The sequence below is a fragment of the Carassius auratus genome, chromosome 22 (assembly GCF_003368295.1).
Source record: "Carassius auratus strain Wakin chromosome 22, ASM336829v1, whole genome shotgun sequence".
NCBI lineage: Eukaryota > Metazoa > Chordata > Actinopteri > Cypriniformes > Cyprinidae > Carassius > Carassius auratus.
This window is the reverse complement of record NC_039264.1, coordinates 2,496,533-2,517,734: the sequence shown is the minus strand read 5'-3', so window position 1 is coordinate 2,517,734 and position 21,202 is coordinate 2,496,533. Positions and strand designations below refer to the sequence as shown.

The 21,202-nt window shown below is 35.6% G+C and overlaps 2 protein-coding genes across 8 annotated transcripts in view; one reads left to right on the top strand and one right to left on the bottom strand.

Annotated features, from left to right (window-relative positions):
• Window positions 1–15: 15 nt before the first annotated feature.
• LOC113039326 (zinc finger RNA-binding protein-like) lies at window positions 16–17,162 on the bottom strand. Of its 4 annotated transcripts, none has more exons than XM_026197206.1 (19): window positions 17,027–17,162; window positions 15,481–15,727; window positions 15,281–15,395; window positions 13,954–14,169; window positions 13,538–13,872; window positions 12,151–12,333; window positions 11,839–12,058; window positions 10,129–10,277; window positions 9,828–9,947; window positions 8,891–9,036; window positions 8,646–8,775; window positions 8,356–8,552; window positions 8,100–8,268; window positions 5,912–6,059; window positions 3,876–3,961; window positions 2,223–2,318; window positions 2,024–2,135; window positions 666–763; window positions 16–583 (listed from the first exon to the last, which is right to left on the bottom strand). In XM_026197206.1, exons 1-19 carry the CDS (start codon window positions 17,095–17,097, stop codon window positions 410–412), a joined length of 3,012 nt encoding a protein of 1,003 aa, XP_026052991.1. In that variant the 5' UTR covers window positions 17,098–17,162; the 3' UTR covers window positions 16–409. The 4 variants fall into 4 exon arrangements, with proteins under 4 accessions (XP_026052991.1, XP_026052992.1, XP_026052993.1 ...); XM_026197207.1 differs by having other exon boundaries at window positions 8,646–8,772; XM_026197208.1 differs by having other exon boundaries at window positions 8,906–9,036.
• Window positions 17,163–18,332: 1,170 nt separating this feature from the next.
• Window positions 18,333–21,202, top strand: part of LOC113039345 (caytaxin-like) — a 6,609-nt gene continuing 3,739 nt past the window's right edge. Inside the window, exons 1-5 of one of the 4 annotated variants that reach the window (XM_026197240.1) lie at window positions 18,333–18,506; window positions 18,614–18,734; window positions 19,488–19,623; window positions 20,790–20,848; window positions 20,935–21,171. In XM_026197240.1, coding sequence (XP_026053025.1) covers window positions 19,547–19,623; window positions 20,790–20,848; window positions 20,935–21,171 — 373 coding nt within the window. In that variant the 5' untranslated portion in view covers window positions 18,333–18,506; window positions 18,614–18,734; window positions 19,488–19,546. Of the gene's footprint in view, window positions 18,735–19,487; window positions 19,624–19,654; window positions 20,188–20,764; window positions 20,849–20,934; window positions 21,172–21,202 lie in introns of those variants that run through there. The other 3 variants (XM_026197239.1, XM_026197241.1, XM_026197242.1) reach the window with 3 other exon arrangements.

Here is a 21,202-nt window from a genome sequence, read left to right as displayed (position 1 = left end):
AAAAAAAAAAAAAAATTATATATATATATATGATGTAAACAAAAAAGACTGGCCTGTGTCTGGATAATTAAAGCTTTTAATTAAGTGCCATTAATATGTCAAAGTGCCTAATAGAGCTGATGTGACGTTCAGTAACTTTATATATTATTATTTTGGTCACTGATTGTCAGCGACGTTCACTCATCATCTGATGTTCTGACAAAGGGGTGCGGCTGCTGCATTTGGGCCTATTTTCAGCTCAAATGTAATAGAAAAACGTATTGCATCATTAAAAGAGGAACGACTACGTTTTTTTCCATCTCTTGTCCTTTTGAAAAAAGGAACCATCGGATGTTGTGTTTTTTCCCCTTCGAGTGATATTTATACATTTCCTAAGGACATAACAGCTTGCGAGGATTACGCAGAGGTCTCAAGGGATGTGAGAATCATCTTTTTTATCCTTCTTTCCGTCGGCTTCTCCCTCGCCGGTGTCGCTGCCGTCGCGCCGTCTCTTGCGGTTTCGAGCTCCAGTCTTGGAGACCGGCAGCGAGCCCATGCCGAGGACTTTATGGATCTGACGGAAAGCCAGCAGTCGCAGCGCATGCTGGAACACAACAAGACGTGCTTTCAGAATAAGCATGGATCACGCACATGGAAATGTTTGTTAGAAAAACACTGTTTAGTACCTGGGCACTGGCAGTCACATCCTCCCGAGCTTGTTTCGAAACGCTTCCCAGAGCATCTGTTTGACCTTTCTCACACGGGTCGAGAAGACCTGGACCATCTGAGGAGGGCACAGACATATAAAGACTGACTTAAATATAAATATATGTTTAAATGGGTTATGAAACATGTAGCAAGAAAAAAAAGTTGTTTTTTTCATTTAAAAACAAAGCTGAAATAAAACAAAATATACTACATTTCAACTATAAAACTTGAAATGTTTAAATTTCCTTGGCAACTTATTGAAATAAAATGAGTTTAAGTAATAAATTTACTATTGAAAACTAAAAGTGACATAAAAATTTTATCTAAATAGAAATATCCAGAAAAAAAACAAAACTAATAAAATGACATAACACATGACAAAATGACTTTCTTATCCCAGTGTTGTTACTGTCAATTAAAACTAATAAAAAATAAAGCTTAAATAAAATAAAACGTATCAAATGAACAAGTTTTAAGTTATTTGCAAGTGTACTTAATTTTTTAAAACATAAACCAGAAAATGAAAGCAAAACTAATCTGGCATGTCAACTTGGAAAGTAACCAAAAGTAAAGTTGAAGTACTAAAACTGAAATAGAAATAATGGTAAAAAGAAATGTAGCGTAAAATGAAAACTAATAAAAATGACTAAAGCACATAACATTTCTATATATATATATATATATATATATATATATATATATATATATACACACACACACACACATATATTAGGGCTGTCAATTAATTACAATTTTTAATTAATTCCACCTTTTTCTGTGATTAATCGCACACTTCATGAAATTAAGCATAGACCATTTAATCTTGTTTCAAATGTTTATTTTATCATAATTTGCTATATCCAGCAAAGTAAACCAAATTATTAAAGGGTGATTCTCAAAAATCTGTTTTTAGATGTATATGAATTTAGATATGTTTACAAAAAAGGACACTTACAAACTCCAAAAGGACACCAAAGGAGCCCATATAAGCACATATGAAAGGGAAAAAATCCGGATATTATAGTATGTATACAGTGCAACAGCCAAGAGCCTTTTACATTTCAAAGTCAAGTTGCGAAACTGAACAAAACCAGACAAAGATGCCAAAAAACTAACCAGCTGCTGATTGCATATATAGACACATTCATTCATTATCGTCAATGTGTGTGGAAACAACGTGAATGTGTGGAAAGTACCTTTGCATTAATGCAATGTGCAATCAGTGTGTCAACAGCATTCATACACGCATGATTATAACGGACTAATACATTATTACATGACTCACACGTGTTTATTGTACTGTATGATTAAAATCCTAAAATAACATAGGTCATACCTGGCAGGAGAACCCCGGTGGCGATGCATTCGAGGACCCTCCGCAGAGCTTCTCCAGGACTGAGTGGACCCGATGCACTGCTAATGACTTTTTCAACAAGCAGCTCCATGGCCTTTGCGAAAGAAAACCCGGCACGTTAGTTAACGCGACCATTATTAGCTAAAACTCAAATCACTGTTAGCAAACAAAGCTAACTGACCCAGTCAGGCATCTTGCCCCAGGTAGGTACACGCTGACAGAGATCCCGCAGAACCCGAATAACGATGACGCAAGACTGAAGACCGTTCGCTCGAGCCTGTAGACGAAACTCGTTAATTTGCAATAGTCACAGATAACTACAGTACTTCAGTTAAAGACACAAATGTAAATGCTAATTGATCATGCTAATGCTACCAAAATTATCCATGGTCGATTCTAAGAACAGAAACATACTCTACGTAAGTACGCAAACACTTTGCCAATGTATCGCAATTGCAAAGTTCCACTGTTTACACATTTAGCTACAATGTATTTAAGTAATTTGCTAGCTTATATGCTAACCAGTTGACAATAAACTTAGCTGACTTGCTCTATGATATTTTTACACACTGTTGCTCCTGAAAATGAAAATTAGTCGTAGAAGAAGAAAAAAAGTAATAAAAAAACATATAATTAGCGTAAATTATAGTGCCCCTTGTGACAATACTGAAAATAAGGCATAATAGCGTGCTGACATATTTAGGAATATAGCTATTGAATGAAATCGAATATGCGTTGCTAGACGAAATAAAAACTTGCGCAGAGTATTTTTGGGGTTTAATCGAAAGTCAGTTCCATGTCATTTTGCTAAGTGTAGCTTTCCAAATTGTGTTTTTTTTTTTGTTGTAAATTTAGTGCCTAAATACATCCTTAAATTTTTTTCTGTATTTAGCTGTTTTGCTAGTGACATGTAGAATGACAATTATTTGTTCAAAAATATGTATACATTTTCACATTGTCTAACTTTGTTATAATTTACTGTAGTAATCCAAAGCATAATGTAATGATGTAAGACTAAAGTGCAAGTCTGTGCATAAAACTCATTAATAGGCAATAAAAATCAAAGCGAACAACAGCTAATGCTAAAATGTTACTAAACTTAAACAAATAATCGCTGAGTCTAAGACCAAAAACATACTCTACACAAGTACGTACACACACAATTCCATTGTACAAACTTAACTACAGATTATTATCAGGTAGTTAGCTAGCTAACATGCTAACCAGTTATCATTAAAAATTAACTAACTTGATCTGCAAGATTCTTTTCAAATGGTTGTTCCTGAACAAAAAATGGATCTTAGAAAAAGTATGTTAACAATAATTTCAATTACAGCGCTCCTTGTGGAAATACTAAAAATAAAGTACTAACGGTACTTATTGTGTTTAGGAACATAACTATGAATGAATCAGAAGTCAAACTTGCGCTGATAAGAGCGTTACTTACGTAGAGTATGTTTCAAATTTAGGCTAAAGTCGGTAGCATGGTAGCTAAATTAAGCTCTCTCAATAACTGTTTCTTAGCTATCGAGTCAATTTAGTTTATATAATGTGTATAAAAATTCACTATATTCAGATACTTTCCGCTAGTAAATTTGTAGTAGTTATTACTTTTTCAGATTTTTTTTATTGTTATTCCTAATGCAAAAATGTTACAATTTAACAACGTTGACAACTATGTTGAATTAATAGTTGCTAGTAATGTAAGCGAAAAGGTCATTTTAAAGTAGCTTCTCCAATGCTTTTTAACAAGTTTACAGATTTAGTGTCTACTGTCCTAAAAGTACTACTACAACCTATCCTAAACTATTTTAATTTAGTTTTTTTTTTTTACCTGAAACCATTTAGCATGTCGCAGAGCTGCTAAATTCTCAAGGCACTTGGTCCTGCTGAGAACATCCAGAGGGTCTTTTTCTGACACTGAAAGGACACATGTAAAAAACATCGTCAACTGTATTTAATGTTTAGCTTTTATTCGAAAATAGTAAGTAGATCTCATTAATATATAAAAGTATTGTTGATTAAATGACACAAAAATATTTTAGGGAATTTGTGACACTAGGCTGTGTTAATGTGATCATTACAACACAAGTCAAAACAAAGTGACCACACCGAAATGTCACAATACTAGGGGTTTTCCGCAGGTCCAGGTTCCTAAAAAAGCTGTTGCAATGATATGCAAAAGATGTAAATGGAAAATATTATTAATTGGGTCTGTTAATGCATGATTAACAAACCCAAACAGGACAAGTGTGGAGAACCACTTTGGGTTTTGGTTGTTTGAAAGAAATAGAATTGAGAATTATTGTTAACAAAATAAAAACAACAGTGACCTCAGGTTACAAGTCAGAATTACAGAGGCTTTTGAGGTCAAAACTTCAGTATGAGAGGATGAGTTTGTTTTAGGCCACAATAAACAATAACAATAAAATTCATATTCACTCACATTCTAATAGTTTAGGTCTCAACTTAAAGACAAGTCTATTGTAAACTACCATACATTGTCAGTCCCAAAATATTGCAGTGGCCACATAGGTTTATGAGCTACAGGAGTGATGTATTTTTCAACTGAATTCTTGTATGAAGAAATAGATTGTTTTTGCGCAGTTATTTTTGTATACAAGAAAATATACATTTTTAAAAAGCTGTAATTACAAGCAAATTAGTTTTAGCTTCAGACATCACGCCCAAGGATCGTTGGCTAAACGTCTGATGCATATGGGACACAAAAGTGGAAATGCTTCAGGAGTGTTGAAAGTCGTGATCGGATTGGTTGAATTCTACAGAATTTCCGCAAAACATGTGTGTGTAGTGTTCTTTAAAATTCCGCCTATAAACAAAGATACCATGGCGACAAACCCTCTCACGAAAGAAGGATGATGAGCACTTATCTCGATCAACTCAAAGCTGAATTTTTGAAAGTATGTGAAATATTTAAAGTTCGCGGCATTTAATTTTTTTAATATGTCAGTTTTACACTCCGGTCTGGTAATGTGGCGACATTTCTACACCTCGTAACGTGACGCTGAAATGAAATGAACTGTAATTGGTTGTTGGACATGTCGGTCAAATGGCCTTCATGGGCGGGGCTTGGAAAATGAAAGCTGGCATGAATTCCAGACCTTTTGCCGTCAGTCAGTAAATTGTAAATTGACATTCAATTTGCATCTCGTGCACAAAAATAAGCCAAAAGCCAAATAGTTATGAATGGATGCAGTGAAGTAATTATGACAAAAGTGGCTGTTTAAATAAACATAAACAAACGAGGTAAAATATAAATTGATATTTACAATTAATAATACAAATAAATTCATAAATAATTTGTTACTAAAACAATATTAGCCACTGTTTTGATGAAACGGATCATATTAGTTATTAAAAACTTAATTTTGACATGAAAATGGCAAGAATCTCAAAGTTGTGTGATGTAGGATCCTGTTTCTGTACGCGCACAAAAATGAATGCAATTGTCACTCCCAAATCTTTACACCATTCACCACCACTTTATATGAACGACTAACTTGGCCTGAAAAGGTCAGTGGTGAAAGCCATAAATCTCTCTCATGCTGAAGTGCTCATGTATCTTACAACACAACTTGTACAATATTGCACCACAATGGTAAAGAAAGGTCAGAGATCCTGTTTTTGATTCCTTAAAAAAGCTTTCAGGAAGCAATGCAAAACCGAGGGCAAATAATGGACCGAACCAAGAAAAAAAAAAGGAAAGTGAAGAAGGGGAAGGGGGGTAACAAATGAACAGGAAAGCCAATTGACTGATGGAAAATTCAATTCTGTATGGAAATATCCGTATTTTTTGTGAACCAAGGGAACACATATAGGGCTGCTGAGGGAAAGCACGGGTTCTCTAACCTTTCTCCATGTTGGGGACGGGGTCTTCGCGCATCACTGGCGAGGTAAGAGAGATGGTGACCTGCATTTTTGGTTCCTTGCTTGAAAAAATGACGATGTTGGCTTCCTCAGGGTGTACCTGCACCTCATACTGATCTTCAGAAAAGGTCTGCCGGTTAAAAGGACACTGTATTACTACAGAGGAGACGGTGGGGGTCAATACAGGGGCCATAATTTGTCCCTTATAATCCCAGTGGTAAATGCCACACTCAAAGTCTTGGCTGGATAATGCAGGGGTTAATGGGATATAATGCATAAGGAAATGAAGTACATGCCCCAGTCTCTCTCTGTAGGTGTCTTAACCAGGCAGTGGAACTAAAGATCAGTTAAAGATACATGGACCACAACAGCAGCAGAAAGAGTCAAAAGCTCATTCGCAGTTATTTTGAATTATATATTGGTAGGTCACACAATCAACCACCAGAAATATGTCTGGGTCATATTTCATTCCAAAAATCCGTATATTTCGCATCAAGTAAATAAAGTATATTTTTTAAGATCAAATATTTTGCATTACTTTCCTTACGCAAATAGTCTTTACCGCAATGCACAACCATCTCATTTTCATTACTGTGATGTGAAAAGGAAAAAAAATGTATGTTAATGATTGAATAGGTAAGAATGTTTTTAAGATTATAAAGATTCAAAATTATTTTCATGACTCATAGCACATTTTCCCCATGCAATAAGTCATTACCGCAATGGACAATCTCAAGTTTCATTAATGTGAAAAATTGATAATAAAAAAAGGGTCATTACATTTTAAAAAAGTATTAATGCATGATGGTTGTATCACACTGAATTTATTCTTATTTTAATAAAGAAAATGTTGGAAGGAACGATTTTCTGTATGTTACTGATTGCATCAAGTAAATGGAGTACATTTTTTAAGATCACAAAGATTTGTTGCACTTTTACATTATTTTCATTTAGCACATTTTTCCCATGCAAAAGTCATCACCACAAGGTTCAACCATCCCAATCTCATTGCTGTAATGTGAAAAATATATATATAATAAATAAATATTTTAAAAAGTATTTTTATATTGTAATAGAGATGTACTGAATTTAATTCCAATTTTAATAAAGAAAAATCTGGGTGGGGGGGGTATATATATATACTTCTATAATGAGTTTTTGTTGTTGCATTATAGTAATGACATTTTAGGAAATTCATTTAATTTACATGAAAGTAATATTTTCTTATAATTCCATGTATGTTACGGTAATGATTTATTTGCAGCATTATAGTAAATACAATTTTGAAAACATGTTAAACTAACATTTTCTGCATGTTTACAGTGAGGTTTTGTGTCATGAAAATTATTTTCTTTATTTTCTTCTTGCTATGATTTTCTGTCAAGAAAATACATTTTGGTAATGTTTTTGCCGAATCATAGTAAAGACAATTTTTTGACAGTATGTTTAATTGTAATCAAAATTATAATTTTCCACAAGTTTCCGTAATGAGGTTCTGTACTGCAGTAATGACATTTAAGGAATTATCTTCACTTGTCATGAAAATAATTTAGGAAATATGTCAAACTGTGATAAAAATATTTTCTATATATAATTTTCTGCATGTTACGGTAAATACGTTTAAAATGCTTCTTTTTTTAATTAAATTGCAATGGAATAAAACAATTCGGTATGATTTTCTGTTTTACCATAGTGAGTAATTATTGCTGAATTGTGGTAAATATATATAAATGGGCTTTAAAATACTCACTTGCTTGATGCAAAATATAATAAATGTTAATTGTAATATTTTTGAATAAATGTAAACATCATATCAAACTTTTCTATTTTTTTAGATTTAAATTTGAAGTACAACCCGGAAATTTCTTAGAGAGAATCACACATAATCCTAATCCAAGCCAAGCTTTAGGCCTACTTTAAGAAATTGCAAAATGTTAAGCACACATCCAGCTACATGTTGCTGTATCTAAACTTAACACCTGGGATCATGTGATTTCTTATGTGGGCGATTTCCATCATGTAGCAGCCAGAACAAAATGAAACGTGGTGATAAAACCACAAGTGGAAAGTTTTGAGCATAGGCAGGTCAGAAGTCAATAATTGTTTTCAGCAGCTTCAACATAAACATTTGACACATGCATAGCAACTCCGCAAATAAAGACAAGCTTACCGCTAGCTGTTTGGGCAGTTGTTCTGCAACGGTTCTCAACAGAGAGGCGGTGGGTTTCTTGGCCGCCAACAAGATGAGCTGGACATTGCGGTCGCCACGCAGGAGGAGACCTTTAGCCAGGATTCCCACACGCATGACTCCTTTGAGAACACGAGCCTGAGACTCCGACCTGTCCAAGAGGAAGCATGTAAATTTACACCATTTCCCACGTCTATTCGATGGCATAAACACAAAGCTAGCTGGCAAGAGTCCTCACTGTTTGTCCGTCACGTCGTTGTCGTCGTCCGCAGCACACGCCTCCTTCTCCAGCAGCGAATCGGACACCAGTTTGAGAGCGCGCTCAGAATGCGACACGATTCGCTGGACGGCCTGAAGCTCCTCCTCCACGGGGTAGATGGCCGAGTGTTTGGCCATGATGTGGCGGTCGTCGGGCGAATCAGGACGCCGCACGGGCTAAAGATAAATAAGAGAATTGTTGCTGTTTACAATTTGATAAGTAACTTGCAACAGTTTTGGTTTGTTTGAAATGTGATTGCGTGTACTTACCAATAGGGGAGGCACCGGGATATTGGGCCGGCCCATGAGAGGGGGCGGAGCCATTCTGTGCCTCATCTCCACCCAGTATAACTGCTCATCCTCCATCCTCCTCCAGTACATGTCCTCCTCGTACCTCCTGCTGGACCACACAAAGAAATTAAGACTATAAAAAAACGCCAAGTGAAATATGCAATAAAGGTTTTAGCGTTAGAAAAGATAAATAAAACCGAAATGGTGTGAATGTTGAGGAAGACCTCATTTCTGTGTACCAGCGTTGTTCGTCCTCTTGTTGTCTCTTCAGCACAGATTTCTGTTTCTGCTTTCGCAGTTTTACTTCCAGAAGTTTCCGCGCTCGATTGCTGGGCTTGATCTCAACTGGGAGGTCTGGGTTCACTTTTTTCTGAAAAACAATACATATATTGGTCAATAATTGCAGCCCTGGGTGATTTCAAGTCTTTACTGTTTTATAATTGTCTTGTGTTTTTAACTCAAGTGTCTCAAAAAGTGAAGCTGGTTTTGCACTGATGTCAGACTTTTAAATATTTTGTTATCAATAATCTGATCTGTCACTTGCAAGTTCATGAGTTCATGAAATGAGAAGCTAATCAACCCTTAATGTGTCAAATGGGTAATTTGCTAGATAAGAAATTTCAGTTTATTACAATAACTATACTAATATACAAGCTTTTAGTCAAAGCAATGAAATTTGCATACATTCATTCACAACAACAAAAAAACTCATATTTGGTGTACGTTTCAGAAAGGCGAGACATAAAAGATAAACAATAATGTGCAGTATGTTTTTTATTTTTTTTTACCTTAAACCGCATTACACCAAATAATGTCATTTTCTAGCAACGTCATATGTAATTAAAGTAATTTCAATTAAAAATAATTACTTCAAAGTAATTGTTTTCTCAGTTTAATAATTATATCAATACACAAAAACATACATAAATATATTGAAGTACAAAAATGTCTATTTACTGACAGCTATATCATGAAAAAAATATTTTATTCCATCAAGTCCATCAAGTTAAAAAAAATAAGAAAATATAATTATATGAAGCAGTTTTCATTGGGCAAGTATTTAATTTACTTATTTACAAACTCATGTTTATTATATAAATAATTATTTAATGAATTTTATACTAATTAATATACACATTTACTTCCAGAGAGACATCTCACCTTGTACTGCAGCCGGTGTCTCCGTCCCTTCAGGTGCATGTCTTTAGCATTGGGATCATTGAAACTGCATTCACACAGCTTACAGTGAAAGCGAATCACCTTTCCGTCATCATTTCGAACCTGAAGAGAAAAAAACAAGTTAAGAATAAAAACACAAGAATCTGAGATTTAAACCCCTCAAAGGACTGATTCGCAAATACATATGATTCATGAATCAATTTGACTGATTCACTGACAAAAAGACAGATTCACTCGTTTTGATCAAGCTTAACTGAACACGAATAGAGCTGTATGGTCTCACTTCTTCAACATAATCGTGTCCCACGGGCTGAATGTCTCCTTGAGCTCCAGTCCCATCACCGTCCTCATCGTCACTCAAAGTGTCCGTCTTCACCACAGTTGGCTTCACCTCCTCCAGTTTTACCGGAGCTGGTGTGGACGTTCTGCTGCCTGGACATAAATGGATATTAGGGAATTCACTTCATTTCATGTTTCTGCAAGATGGCTGTTCGTAACGTAACCATGCTACCAACATGTTTAAGATGTGCAGGGTTCGTTGCATGATTACTCATAGATCTATTAGCTCATAACCTGCTGAGCAGCATTATCTGGTATGAATAACACAACTATATAAAGCAAAAAGACTTAGCAAGACTTCTGTGTTGATGTCATGTTACAATCTGAAAGATGCATTGCATCAACATAACGACTGAAATGTTTGCAAGGAGCTTTTTCTTCTTCAAGGCAGGATGTAAATCATATATTCCAATCATGTGGGTATTGTGAGTGAAGCACTAAAGAGGAAATATCTATTTCTGTGATCAGTGCGAAAGCGCTGGTGAAATTACGGTGAAGTGACACACATAGCACAACTATAATCACAACACTGAAAACATCAGGCATTTATGACTTTTTTTTTTTTACTTTGTGACTAAAACTGAGCTTAAACTAAAAATTTTTACACATGTTGGGCCTCATTTAGTGAAAAAAAGTGAAAAAGTTTAGGAGACACGAGTTGTGTGAAAATTGTGTGAAAACAAGTCTTTTAAACATTCGTACATAAACTGTCACAAATGTAAACAAATTTAGGTGTAAATCATGCATAAAACATTTAAAATTTGTTAATGCAATGGAGATTGTTACATTTATTAACTTTTGTTCATCACGAATGGAAACAAATTCATTTTAATCACTTTATTCATACTTGTGCGACTGTTAAAATACTAAGTTAATAATTCGCAAAACCATTCTTGTGTCAGTTTTTCTAACTGAAAACAAATTCTGTGCTAGTCATTTTGTAAAATCAATTGTTTTGAAAACAAACAGTATTCCAAATTATTTACACCAAAATTCAAAAAGGCCTAAACTGATATGTACACTGTTGCAACAGCAAACAAATTTATGATAAATTCACATAATCTCCAATGTAAATGTCACAACTGCAGAATAAAAAATGTTTTAGTCATGCAGAAAACATCTTTTATACTACAAACTTCTGCAATTGTGATGACTACGTAAATAATTCGGAAAAGCATTCTTGTGTAAATTCACATAATTGCAAAAAGACGTCCGTGCAAGTCATTCATAAAATTAATTTTGAAAACAAATAGTAGTCTAAATGTTTTACACCAAAATTTTGTTCTGCTCACATTTCACAAAAAATGCCCTAAATCATCATGTAAAGTTATGTAAGTTTATAATAAAATCACGTAAGTTCCAATGCAAATGTCGCGAAAGCAAACAAATTCCATTTAATCATTCAGAAATCTAGTTTTATATTAAGTTTATAGTAAAAAATTATAACTCACAAACTACTTGTGCAAATTCGTCTTACGGTTCAAAAAACAAAGTTGACGCTGAAAGTGATATTTATACGTTAATCTGGTCATTATTCCAATTTTAAATATCCATTTTCTGGAGTCTTTTTCAGATCTAAAGTGTGAAAGACCAGTGCGTAAACATGGGGGTGTTTTACGACACTTTAGTGAAAATGCCTGGTAAAGTCGCTTACCGATAATGGCAACTTTAGCAGTGGCAGGTTTCTCGGCAGGAGACGCCACCGGTTTGGAAAGAGTCACCGCCGGAGTCTTCTGCGCAACCGATGTTGGAGTAGGAGTGGTTTTCACCGCTGTCTTGCCAGTAGTCATCGTCACAGTAGCAGGGGCAGAGTTCACGAAAACGGGCTCCGTGGAAGGGATGGGTTTGCCAAGTTTGGTGTGCAACTTCACCACCTGAGGAAAAGTTCGACAGCAGGTGCATTTCAACCCCAAAATACATTGAAAAGCCCAAGAGTGCTGAAAATGGCCTTTAACATTTAATAAACCTTCTGGTGCTTGGATCCCCGGATGTGTGCGGCGTATGCATCGGCGCCGGTGCATGAGACATCACACAGTTCACATCGCAGCTGTGTCTGGACACCGCGAGGTCCGTTAGTCACCTGACTGCCACTCTTCTGAGCCGCCTCTTTCTTCTTGTGCTTCTGTCCTTCCAGATGTTCTCGATACGTCTGCAGAAGAGCACAAGAACACAAGTCAACGAAAAAGATGTTTTCTACCAATTTCCACTAAATTAGGGCAAGACACTATCGAGAAAAGGAATGGGGGTTTTTATGGTGGGGGGGGGGGGTGGATTGTCATAGCATGTTGTTGACTAGCGGTTAAGAAAACACCCCAAATACTTATTTTTGTACTTTTGTAGATCTATAGATTTCAATACATATCTTTAAAGTCAGTATTCTAAAAAAACAAAACAAAAATTCCCTCAACTTTAGTAGACCTTCTATATGCAAAAGATTTGTTTAAAGTTTAAAAGTTTAAAGTTTTTAGTTATTTAATCTATGTTCTGAAATTTTTACTGAGGGTTTTGTTCATTAAAACAATGAGCCCCAAGAAGCCATAGTTTACAGTGGATTTATAAAAGTTAATTGGTGTTGTTAGGCATGACACAAAGCAGAGTAACTAAAACCCTGTTAGCTGTTATAAATTCACTACAAACCATGGCTTCACAGAGCTTATTGCTTTTATTAAACGGTTATTCTGTTTATGAAGTAAGGTTTCACAAAATAAAACAGAGCAAATAAAGTGTATTGATATTAATAAAAACAGTATTCTTCCACCAAACAATGTAGTTCCTCAGAATCAGTTGTGGTTCAAAGAATGTGGTTGCCGAGCAACACAAGAACACAGAGGTAAACAAAGGTGTTTGTAGAGTAATTTACAACAGCTTGGAACATGGCTCAACCAATCAGAATCAAGGACCGGAACTCTCCATTTTATAAATATAATCTTATTCCTACAAAGATGGTAGAATGAGAGAAACTATATCATGGGAATCACTTTCAGAACAATTAGTTTTTCTGATGAATGATTAAAAACATTGACAGTCAATCAGAACCAATCCTGCTGTAATGAGCTCAGGAATTTAAAGCGACAGCACACGTGCACTCAGAATAAACAAACAATATTGTTTGCTGGTGTGGACGCTAATATCATTATCTTTATAGTTATCTTTATAGTTATCATTCTCTCGATTGGAACAACATGAGGGTGAGTAATTAATGACAGAATTGCAACAGAATTTTTGGGTGAACTATCCCTTTAAGTTCTCTTCGGCTGAAGAATGAAAGATCTTGGATGGCCTGAAGGCGAGGAAATAAGATTTATTTAATTTTTTGGGGTGAAGTTGAATGTGGATTTAATGTAATTGCTCACCTGTGGACCAGCACAGCTAATCTTGCAGATATCGCAATAGTGCAGCTGTGGCTGTTTAGGTGGACCTTTGGGCTTCTGGATCTTGTTCTGATGGAAAACGGGTTTCTTGTACGTGTTGACGGTGGAGCTGGTGAGTGCGCCGCTGCCCTTGTTGCTCCAGGAGGAGTTGGAGAGCTGTTTGGGAGGTTGTTGTGTCTGCTGTGGCGGTGGAGGCTGTTGTGGCTGCTGGAGGGGCGGTTGAGGCTGTGCCTGTTGGGGCGCCAACTGCGCCGGCTGGAAGTACGAAGGCGTGGATGTGTAAATGCTAGACTCATAGTTGGAATAGCTGAGACCAGCTGAAGCAACAAAGACAGAGACACCATTAGATGATTCGCCGGTGGCTATTTGTGGCGTATAAATCTGAATCGGATGCATACCAGAGTAGGATGTCGCAGCTGTGGAGTTGAAGGAAGAACTGGGGGTGTAAGTGGATATGGGGGCTGGAGTTTGCTGCACGCTGGTTGATGTGGGGTAGATGGTGTAGCTAGAGGACACAGAGCTCACAGCGGGAGGGGGTTTGAGAGCTGTGACCTGCCTTTGAACAGGCGGCTGACTGTACGCTGTACTCGTGGGGCTGTAGCCACTTTTCAGCCCTGAAAAGGCAAAGATGTTCTCATTTCAAACCTAAAAACTGGAAGCTATAGATGAGCAATATAGCTTGATTTAAAAAACTATATACATATATATGTATACCAATTGCTCTGAAATGTCTTAGATGGGCCGGTTGTTTATTTGTTTTGTTTTTCAATCAAACATCATTCAGAATGTTTAATGGAAGACATAAAAATTTCACATGGTTTCTCACTAAAAGAACATGAATATTGAATTATTGTAATTTATATACACCACTAACACAATGCATAAAACATAACAATAATCTAAACAAGCAATGCATTTATTTAGATACTACTGTATTGATTAACATTTTGAATTCATATTTTAAACTTAAATTTTGATTTTTCAATTTAAGTTCTAGTATTGTTTGTTTTTAATTAAATCTTTTTATTTTATTTTAAGTGCATTAAAATCATTGCAATAATCACAAAATTGGTATAATATTCAAATAATTCAATTTAATATTTATATTTAACATAGCTTATATATATATATATATATATATATATATATATATATATATATATATATATATATATATATATATATATATATATATACACACACACACACACACACACACACACACACACACACATGGACCTGGACCAATTCAATTCAATTCAAGTTTATTTGTATAGCGCTTTTTACAATACAAATCGGTACAAAGCAACTTTACAGAAAATTACGTATCTACAATATTTATAAGTAGCTTATCAGTTTGAATTGAATTGAAACACCCTGGACCACAAAACCAATCTTATGTCACTGGGGTATATTTGTAGCAATAGCCACAAAAAAACATTGTATGGGTAAACATTATCGATTTTTCTTTTATCCCAAAAACCATGTTCCATGAATATTTTTTGTCAACTTCCTACCGTAAATATATCAAAAAGATTAGTAATATTTTATTATTAATATTAGTTCAGGAATAAAATAAAAATATCAGATTTATATCGTAATCGGCAAATAGCCAAACTGCGGCATCGGTATCGGTGACGGAAGTGAAAAAGTGGTATCGGGACATCCCTGATTGTTACATCTCTAACAGCATTCAAAGACGACTGAAAGAGAAAGCAGCTTCACCTGTCTGGAAGTAGGCCTCGGTCAAGGTTCTCTGCGCGGGTGCGATGCTCGTTTGAAAGTACTGCTTGTTCTCAAAGCTGCTGACTGGTGGTGGTCGACCGTAGCTATAATTCTCCTGTATAACCAATTAAATTGGGAATAAGTAAGTGAGCGCACTTGAGATGCGTCATTAATAAGAATGTTGCAAAGCGAAGACTTACTGGTTCAGCCAACACCTGGTAAGTTTGAGGGGTGGGCGTCAGTTGTGGGGATGTTTCGGGCTGTCGGTAGCCGTAGTTGGGGGCGGGATGGGGCTGGTACGTGGGGTAAGGGGCGGTTACCACGGGACTCGCCGGTTGGGCGGTGGCAGCAGGGTATGAGGCTGTCACCGCATGGGCCACTGCAGGGACGGGCTGGACACTATAGCTGCCCGTGGTTGGGTGGGAATACACAGGAGGCGGCTGGGCACTGTATGGGAATTTTGGGATTCAAAATTAATGAGGTTTATATACCCTTCCATTTTGAAAATTAACCATGGTTTTACCACACATTAGTGCTGTCAACCGATTAATCGCATCCATAATAAGTTTTTACTTTACATAATATATGTGTAATGTGTATATTTCGTATATGTAAATACAAACACATGCTTGTATCTGTTTAAAGAAAATATGTTATATTATATATATTTATATTAAATACAATAAAATAAATTATAAATAATAAATAAACACAGGACACGTAAATATATTACGTAAATAAAAACTTTCATTTATATTACGATTAATCATTTGACAGCACTACTACAAATTAAACCAAAAAAACATGGTTACAATAGTTAAATCGTGGTAATCACGGATTAATCATGGTTTTACACTAACCCTAGTTTAACCAAGTTATTTGTAGTAAAACTGAGGTTGTGCAAATGTGACACTGGAGCACAAAACCAGTCTTAAGTAGCAAAGGTATATTTGTAGCTAAAGCCGAAAACATAACATACATTGTATGGGTCAAAATTAAAGAGTTTTCTATAATCAAAGTCAAAAAAACATTAGGATATTACGTAAAGATCATGTTCCATGAAGATTTTTTGTACATTTCCTACCGTAAATATATAAAAACTTAGTAATTAGTGATTAGTAATATGCATTGTTAAGGACTTCATTAAGACATCTTTCAAAGATGATTTTCTCAATATTTATATTAATTTTCGTCTCTCTAAAATATATTAATTTATATTTATTTTATTTTTTTGCACCCTCAGATTCCAGTTTTTCAAATATTGTCCTATCCCAGCTATCCTGAACTTATTTATTCACATGGCAACTACACTTTTATTACAATAAACCCATGGGTAATTTTCCTAAGGGTTACAAGTGTGCAAAATACAATGGTAATAGTATTTACTTTAAAGAACAGGCTACCAAAATGCAGGACTTTGTGTAAGCATATGCAAATTTTTAATACAGTGCAATGGTAAAGCCACAGAATTATAGGTAAAAGCATAGTTTCAAATGTTTACCATGGTATAAGCATGGTACTACGAGTCATAAAAGATGGCAGCACCGCGGTATTTACATTAGCACACATACGGTATTTACATATTTCCCGCGAACACATTTAATAATAACAAGCAAGCATCAGTAAACACCAGCAGCAGCAGCTCGAGAGATCTTTGCGCACTGGCCGTTAGCATCTCTTTTAAATATACTGTCTGTCATCCTGACTGGAGTAATGTGTTCGTGCGCACGTGTGTTGCTGTGGTACCTGTACTGCGGGCCGGCGGCGGCAGCGGCTGCTGCATGCGTGAATCCATAATAATTACTGGCCGCCATCATAGAAACTTCAGCAGCAGCAGCAGTGACAGCGGCGGGGGCGTGTCCTGCGACCACGTGACAGACACGTGTGCGTGACGTCAACTGTCACCTTCGCGCCGCTGACCCCCTCGGAGCCTCAGAATAAAACCGTTATGGTGTAAAGTTTCATTTATATTATGTGTATTATACAGTTATAATTAGTGTGTTTCTATCAGTGATGTGGGCCAAGGCGGCGCTCTGAAATGATGAGAAAGTCAGTGAGTTGTTGATTATTTTAAGATTCATACGAAAACAGAATAAACGTCAGGTTTCGTCTTATGTTCAGCTATTACTTTTAATAGTATTTTTTTCGTCACTTTACACGTCAAATGCTTAAAAAAACTTAAAGTAGTCAGTTCAGGTCAGTTAATGTTTAATTTGAAAGTGACAAAAACTGAGTTTTGATTAAAACTTTGGTACTTAAAAAAATTTCCACAAGTTTGATTCTTTCAGACCGATGTTCGTAACGCGCATGCGTGGCGCGATTATTGTAGCCCATGTATTTTGTAAGTATATTAATATTAATAAATATATTAACTTAAACGCACAACTATACATCATCCAGGTATGTGAAAGCCTATAAATAAAAATAAATTTACTAAAGGATTTTCCAAGTATTATTATTATGTACAAATATATTACGTATAAAAGAAAGTAAACAAAAATATAATATCATTTTATCATTAATATGAATATGTCCGCATATTAACATGTACTTTATATATATATATATATATATATATATATATATATATATATATATATATATATATATATATATATATATATATATATATAAATTTCGATATTTGTATGATTTTTAAATTTTATATAAATCATATGTATATAATGTGTATATAGATATTTACTATAATAAATATTTTAATATAAAAAATATAACTGTATGTATGTATGTATATAACAAAGGAGAAAGTAACACATATTTTAAATTTTTACTAATATTGCAATTTTACAATGCAAATCAAAATAATTTCTATTAGGCTAATATAGATAGATAGATAGATAGATAACAGAAAATGCAACATTTAATAATATAACATAATATAACATTCAGGTTAATAAACAACAATATCTGCCCATGAGGATTACAGATATTGTATAACCAAAGCATAAATAAACCAAATGAAACGTCTCATCCACTCAGAATGAGATTGTATATTAACAATCTTGTACATTAGCGCCACCTGTGGGTTGAGAGGGTCAAAGTGTTGAAAGAGGGATCTCAAAGCCTCTGTTGTTTCAGTGCTCAGAGGATGTGGAAATGCCTCAATAAGATCATCCTGAGCCTGGAGCACCAGCATTCAGCATTCAGGAGGAGACGCAATATGACAAAGCACCGCTGATGTTCCTACAGCATCCTCACTGTTAATGTGTGGATCCATACAGCAGAACATACACACTTCTGGAAACATGCCGGGCTGAATCCAGTGTCTGATGTGACCTGGAGAGTGAGCGTAGCCTCTTCTTTCCCTCACAGTGAACAGAGGAGTCTTGTGTTTCTCTCAGAGCACCTGCATCAACACCTGCGCTCTGCTCGGATTCGGCTCTGGATAAGAGAGGAAAAATAATCAGTTCACCAGGAATAATCCCATCCTCATGTGAGTACGGTACTGCTATTCATTTAATCTATCAAAGACTGAATTAAGATAGATTTGTTACGTTTTTTAAATAATTTGTAAGAATCATTAAGAAAAACATTGATAAGTGGTTTCAAGCCACACCACCATGACGTTTCAAAGTAATATTTAATTTAATATTCAATATATAACATTTAGACTGCAAATACAGCAGTTTTATTGTAGCATCACTATTAAAATCTTCATATTCTGAATTATTTATTTATTTAGGTTTTTCCAATTTAGTCATTTTGTTGTGAATGTTTTTATTTTATTTTATTTTTTTATCCAGTTTTAGTCTAAAACTTATTTCATTTTACATCAGCTAAATTAAAATAATAATAAATATTGCTTTGGCAACTAGTTGACATAAAAATAACTATTTTTATTCTATAATTTATTTTATGTAAATATATAATATTTATTTTATATTTGATCAAAAATGTATTCCAGTTAATATTTATCTTATTTCAAGTAATGAAAGTTTAATTGTACTTTTAATTAACTATAATAATGCAATCTTGTTTTTATAGCTTTTTTTAAATACATAAATGTATTTCTTAAAAAATAAAAAAAATCTTTAAAAAATAGTCATAATTCAAAAATACAATTCAGAATTGAACAAAAGGGAATTATCCCCACATTAAAACAGAGGCCACTTCAGTCAGAGATTAAAAGAGGGATTAAAATGATTTTTCCCATTAATCCGTACCTCTGGTATGCACTGACTTTCAGGGATTAAACTCTTGAGGAGAGGATTTGACTTTGTTTTTTCAGGCTCGGGTTTCTTCAGCATGTGCAGCGTTGACTTGGGCCCGCCGATGGAAATCATAGAGGTGAGAGACGAATGGCTGGACGATGATTTTCCCAGGTAACCAAGCTCCTTTACTTTTATTCATTTGAAAAATCCATGTGTCCACCATAGACACTGATGATTTGGTTTAGAATGTTATTACATTTTCTGCCTCAAATTTCAAAATTGGTTCACATTGTGGTGTAAATTCATCATATGCATTTGTGGGAGGAAGAAACTGATGCAATAAAGTGTTTATATTGGGGAATTTAATGTAATCAAGAAAGCATAGAAGGTTCACTGAAACAAACATGAAGTTTGAAGGCAACACTGGGCTTACAGATAGAAACATGCTTTAAAAAAAGGAAAAGAGCATCTGAGTGGGATGCTGAATGCAGACGGGAGCAGGTGCAGCTCTCTCCTTAAATGGAAAGCAGCCACGTCATGTGACGCATGAGCTGCCAACAACACAAGCAGCATCACCAGGAAGAGGGAGGCAGGGCAGGCATAGAAGAGCAGCTCCAGCATCACACAACAAACATGATGCTTCTGAAATATTAAACAGCGTCGAGACCATGAGATCTCATGTTAGCGTGGGGTAAAAACTCACAGTCAGAGAGCAGCTGGAAACCACACAAGCAGGTGAGCGAGAGCAGCTATGATTGTGCATTTTTTCTGTTGGTTTGTTTTCTTAAGCATGCTAAATCATCCATTTGTTCAGTTTGCGCTAATTAAAATGGGTTTTAATTGTCGTTTAATACCAAATAGCCACTGAGAGAAATGGAAAGTTGGGTTGTGATTCATACATGTATTTGCATCTGTTATATAATATGCAGTAATATTGTGCACTTCTGTACTATGCTTTGCCTTATTGATGCTGATGACCGTCTTTCTCAAGGCTTCTGGTTTGTCGTTGTTGAGGGGGAACAGTCTGCGAGTTAAATCGTGTTTTAGCACAGAAGTAGCAGCTGTGAACCCCAACGGTTCTGACAGCCCTCTCTGTTCATCAGCTGCGCGTGCAACGACCCCCAGGGCCTAATCGCTAGTCGAGTCTGCTTTGTTTACCAAAATAAATCATTGCTAATTAGCATATCACAATATGCTTCAGTCTTAAAGGAGCAGTTCATCCAAAAATTGACATTTTGTCATTGACTTGTCATGGATTTTCTATTTTACGTGAACCATTATTTGCATTATTTGCAATTTGTTTCATTTTAAGTGAACTGAAAAATTTCCCTCACTAGGCCACTTCCTACGGAGGGTGACATGGACTCTTCCTGTGCCCTCAACGAGGGGAGAACCTGTAAGTGACTTTGTTTTTAACGCAATGTTCTTCTTAAATGAATAATTTGCATTTGTGTAATGTAACTCGTATCGCCATTGGCTCAGCTCCCCCAAACTCTCTCCTCATTGGTGGAGCTGGAGGGGGCGGAGCTCACCAGAAGCGGCGCACGCTGGTGGCCCCGAATATGAACTTGTCGTTGGACCAGAGCGAAGGGTCCCTACTTTCCGAAGACTTCCTGGATACGCCTGACGATCTGGATATTAATGTGGATGATATCGAGACGCCGGATGAGACAGACTCGCTGGAGTTCATCACCAACGGCAACGACCTGGAGTGGGAGGGTGAGAATATACTGTTCTTCATGCCTCTGGA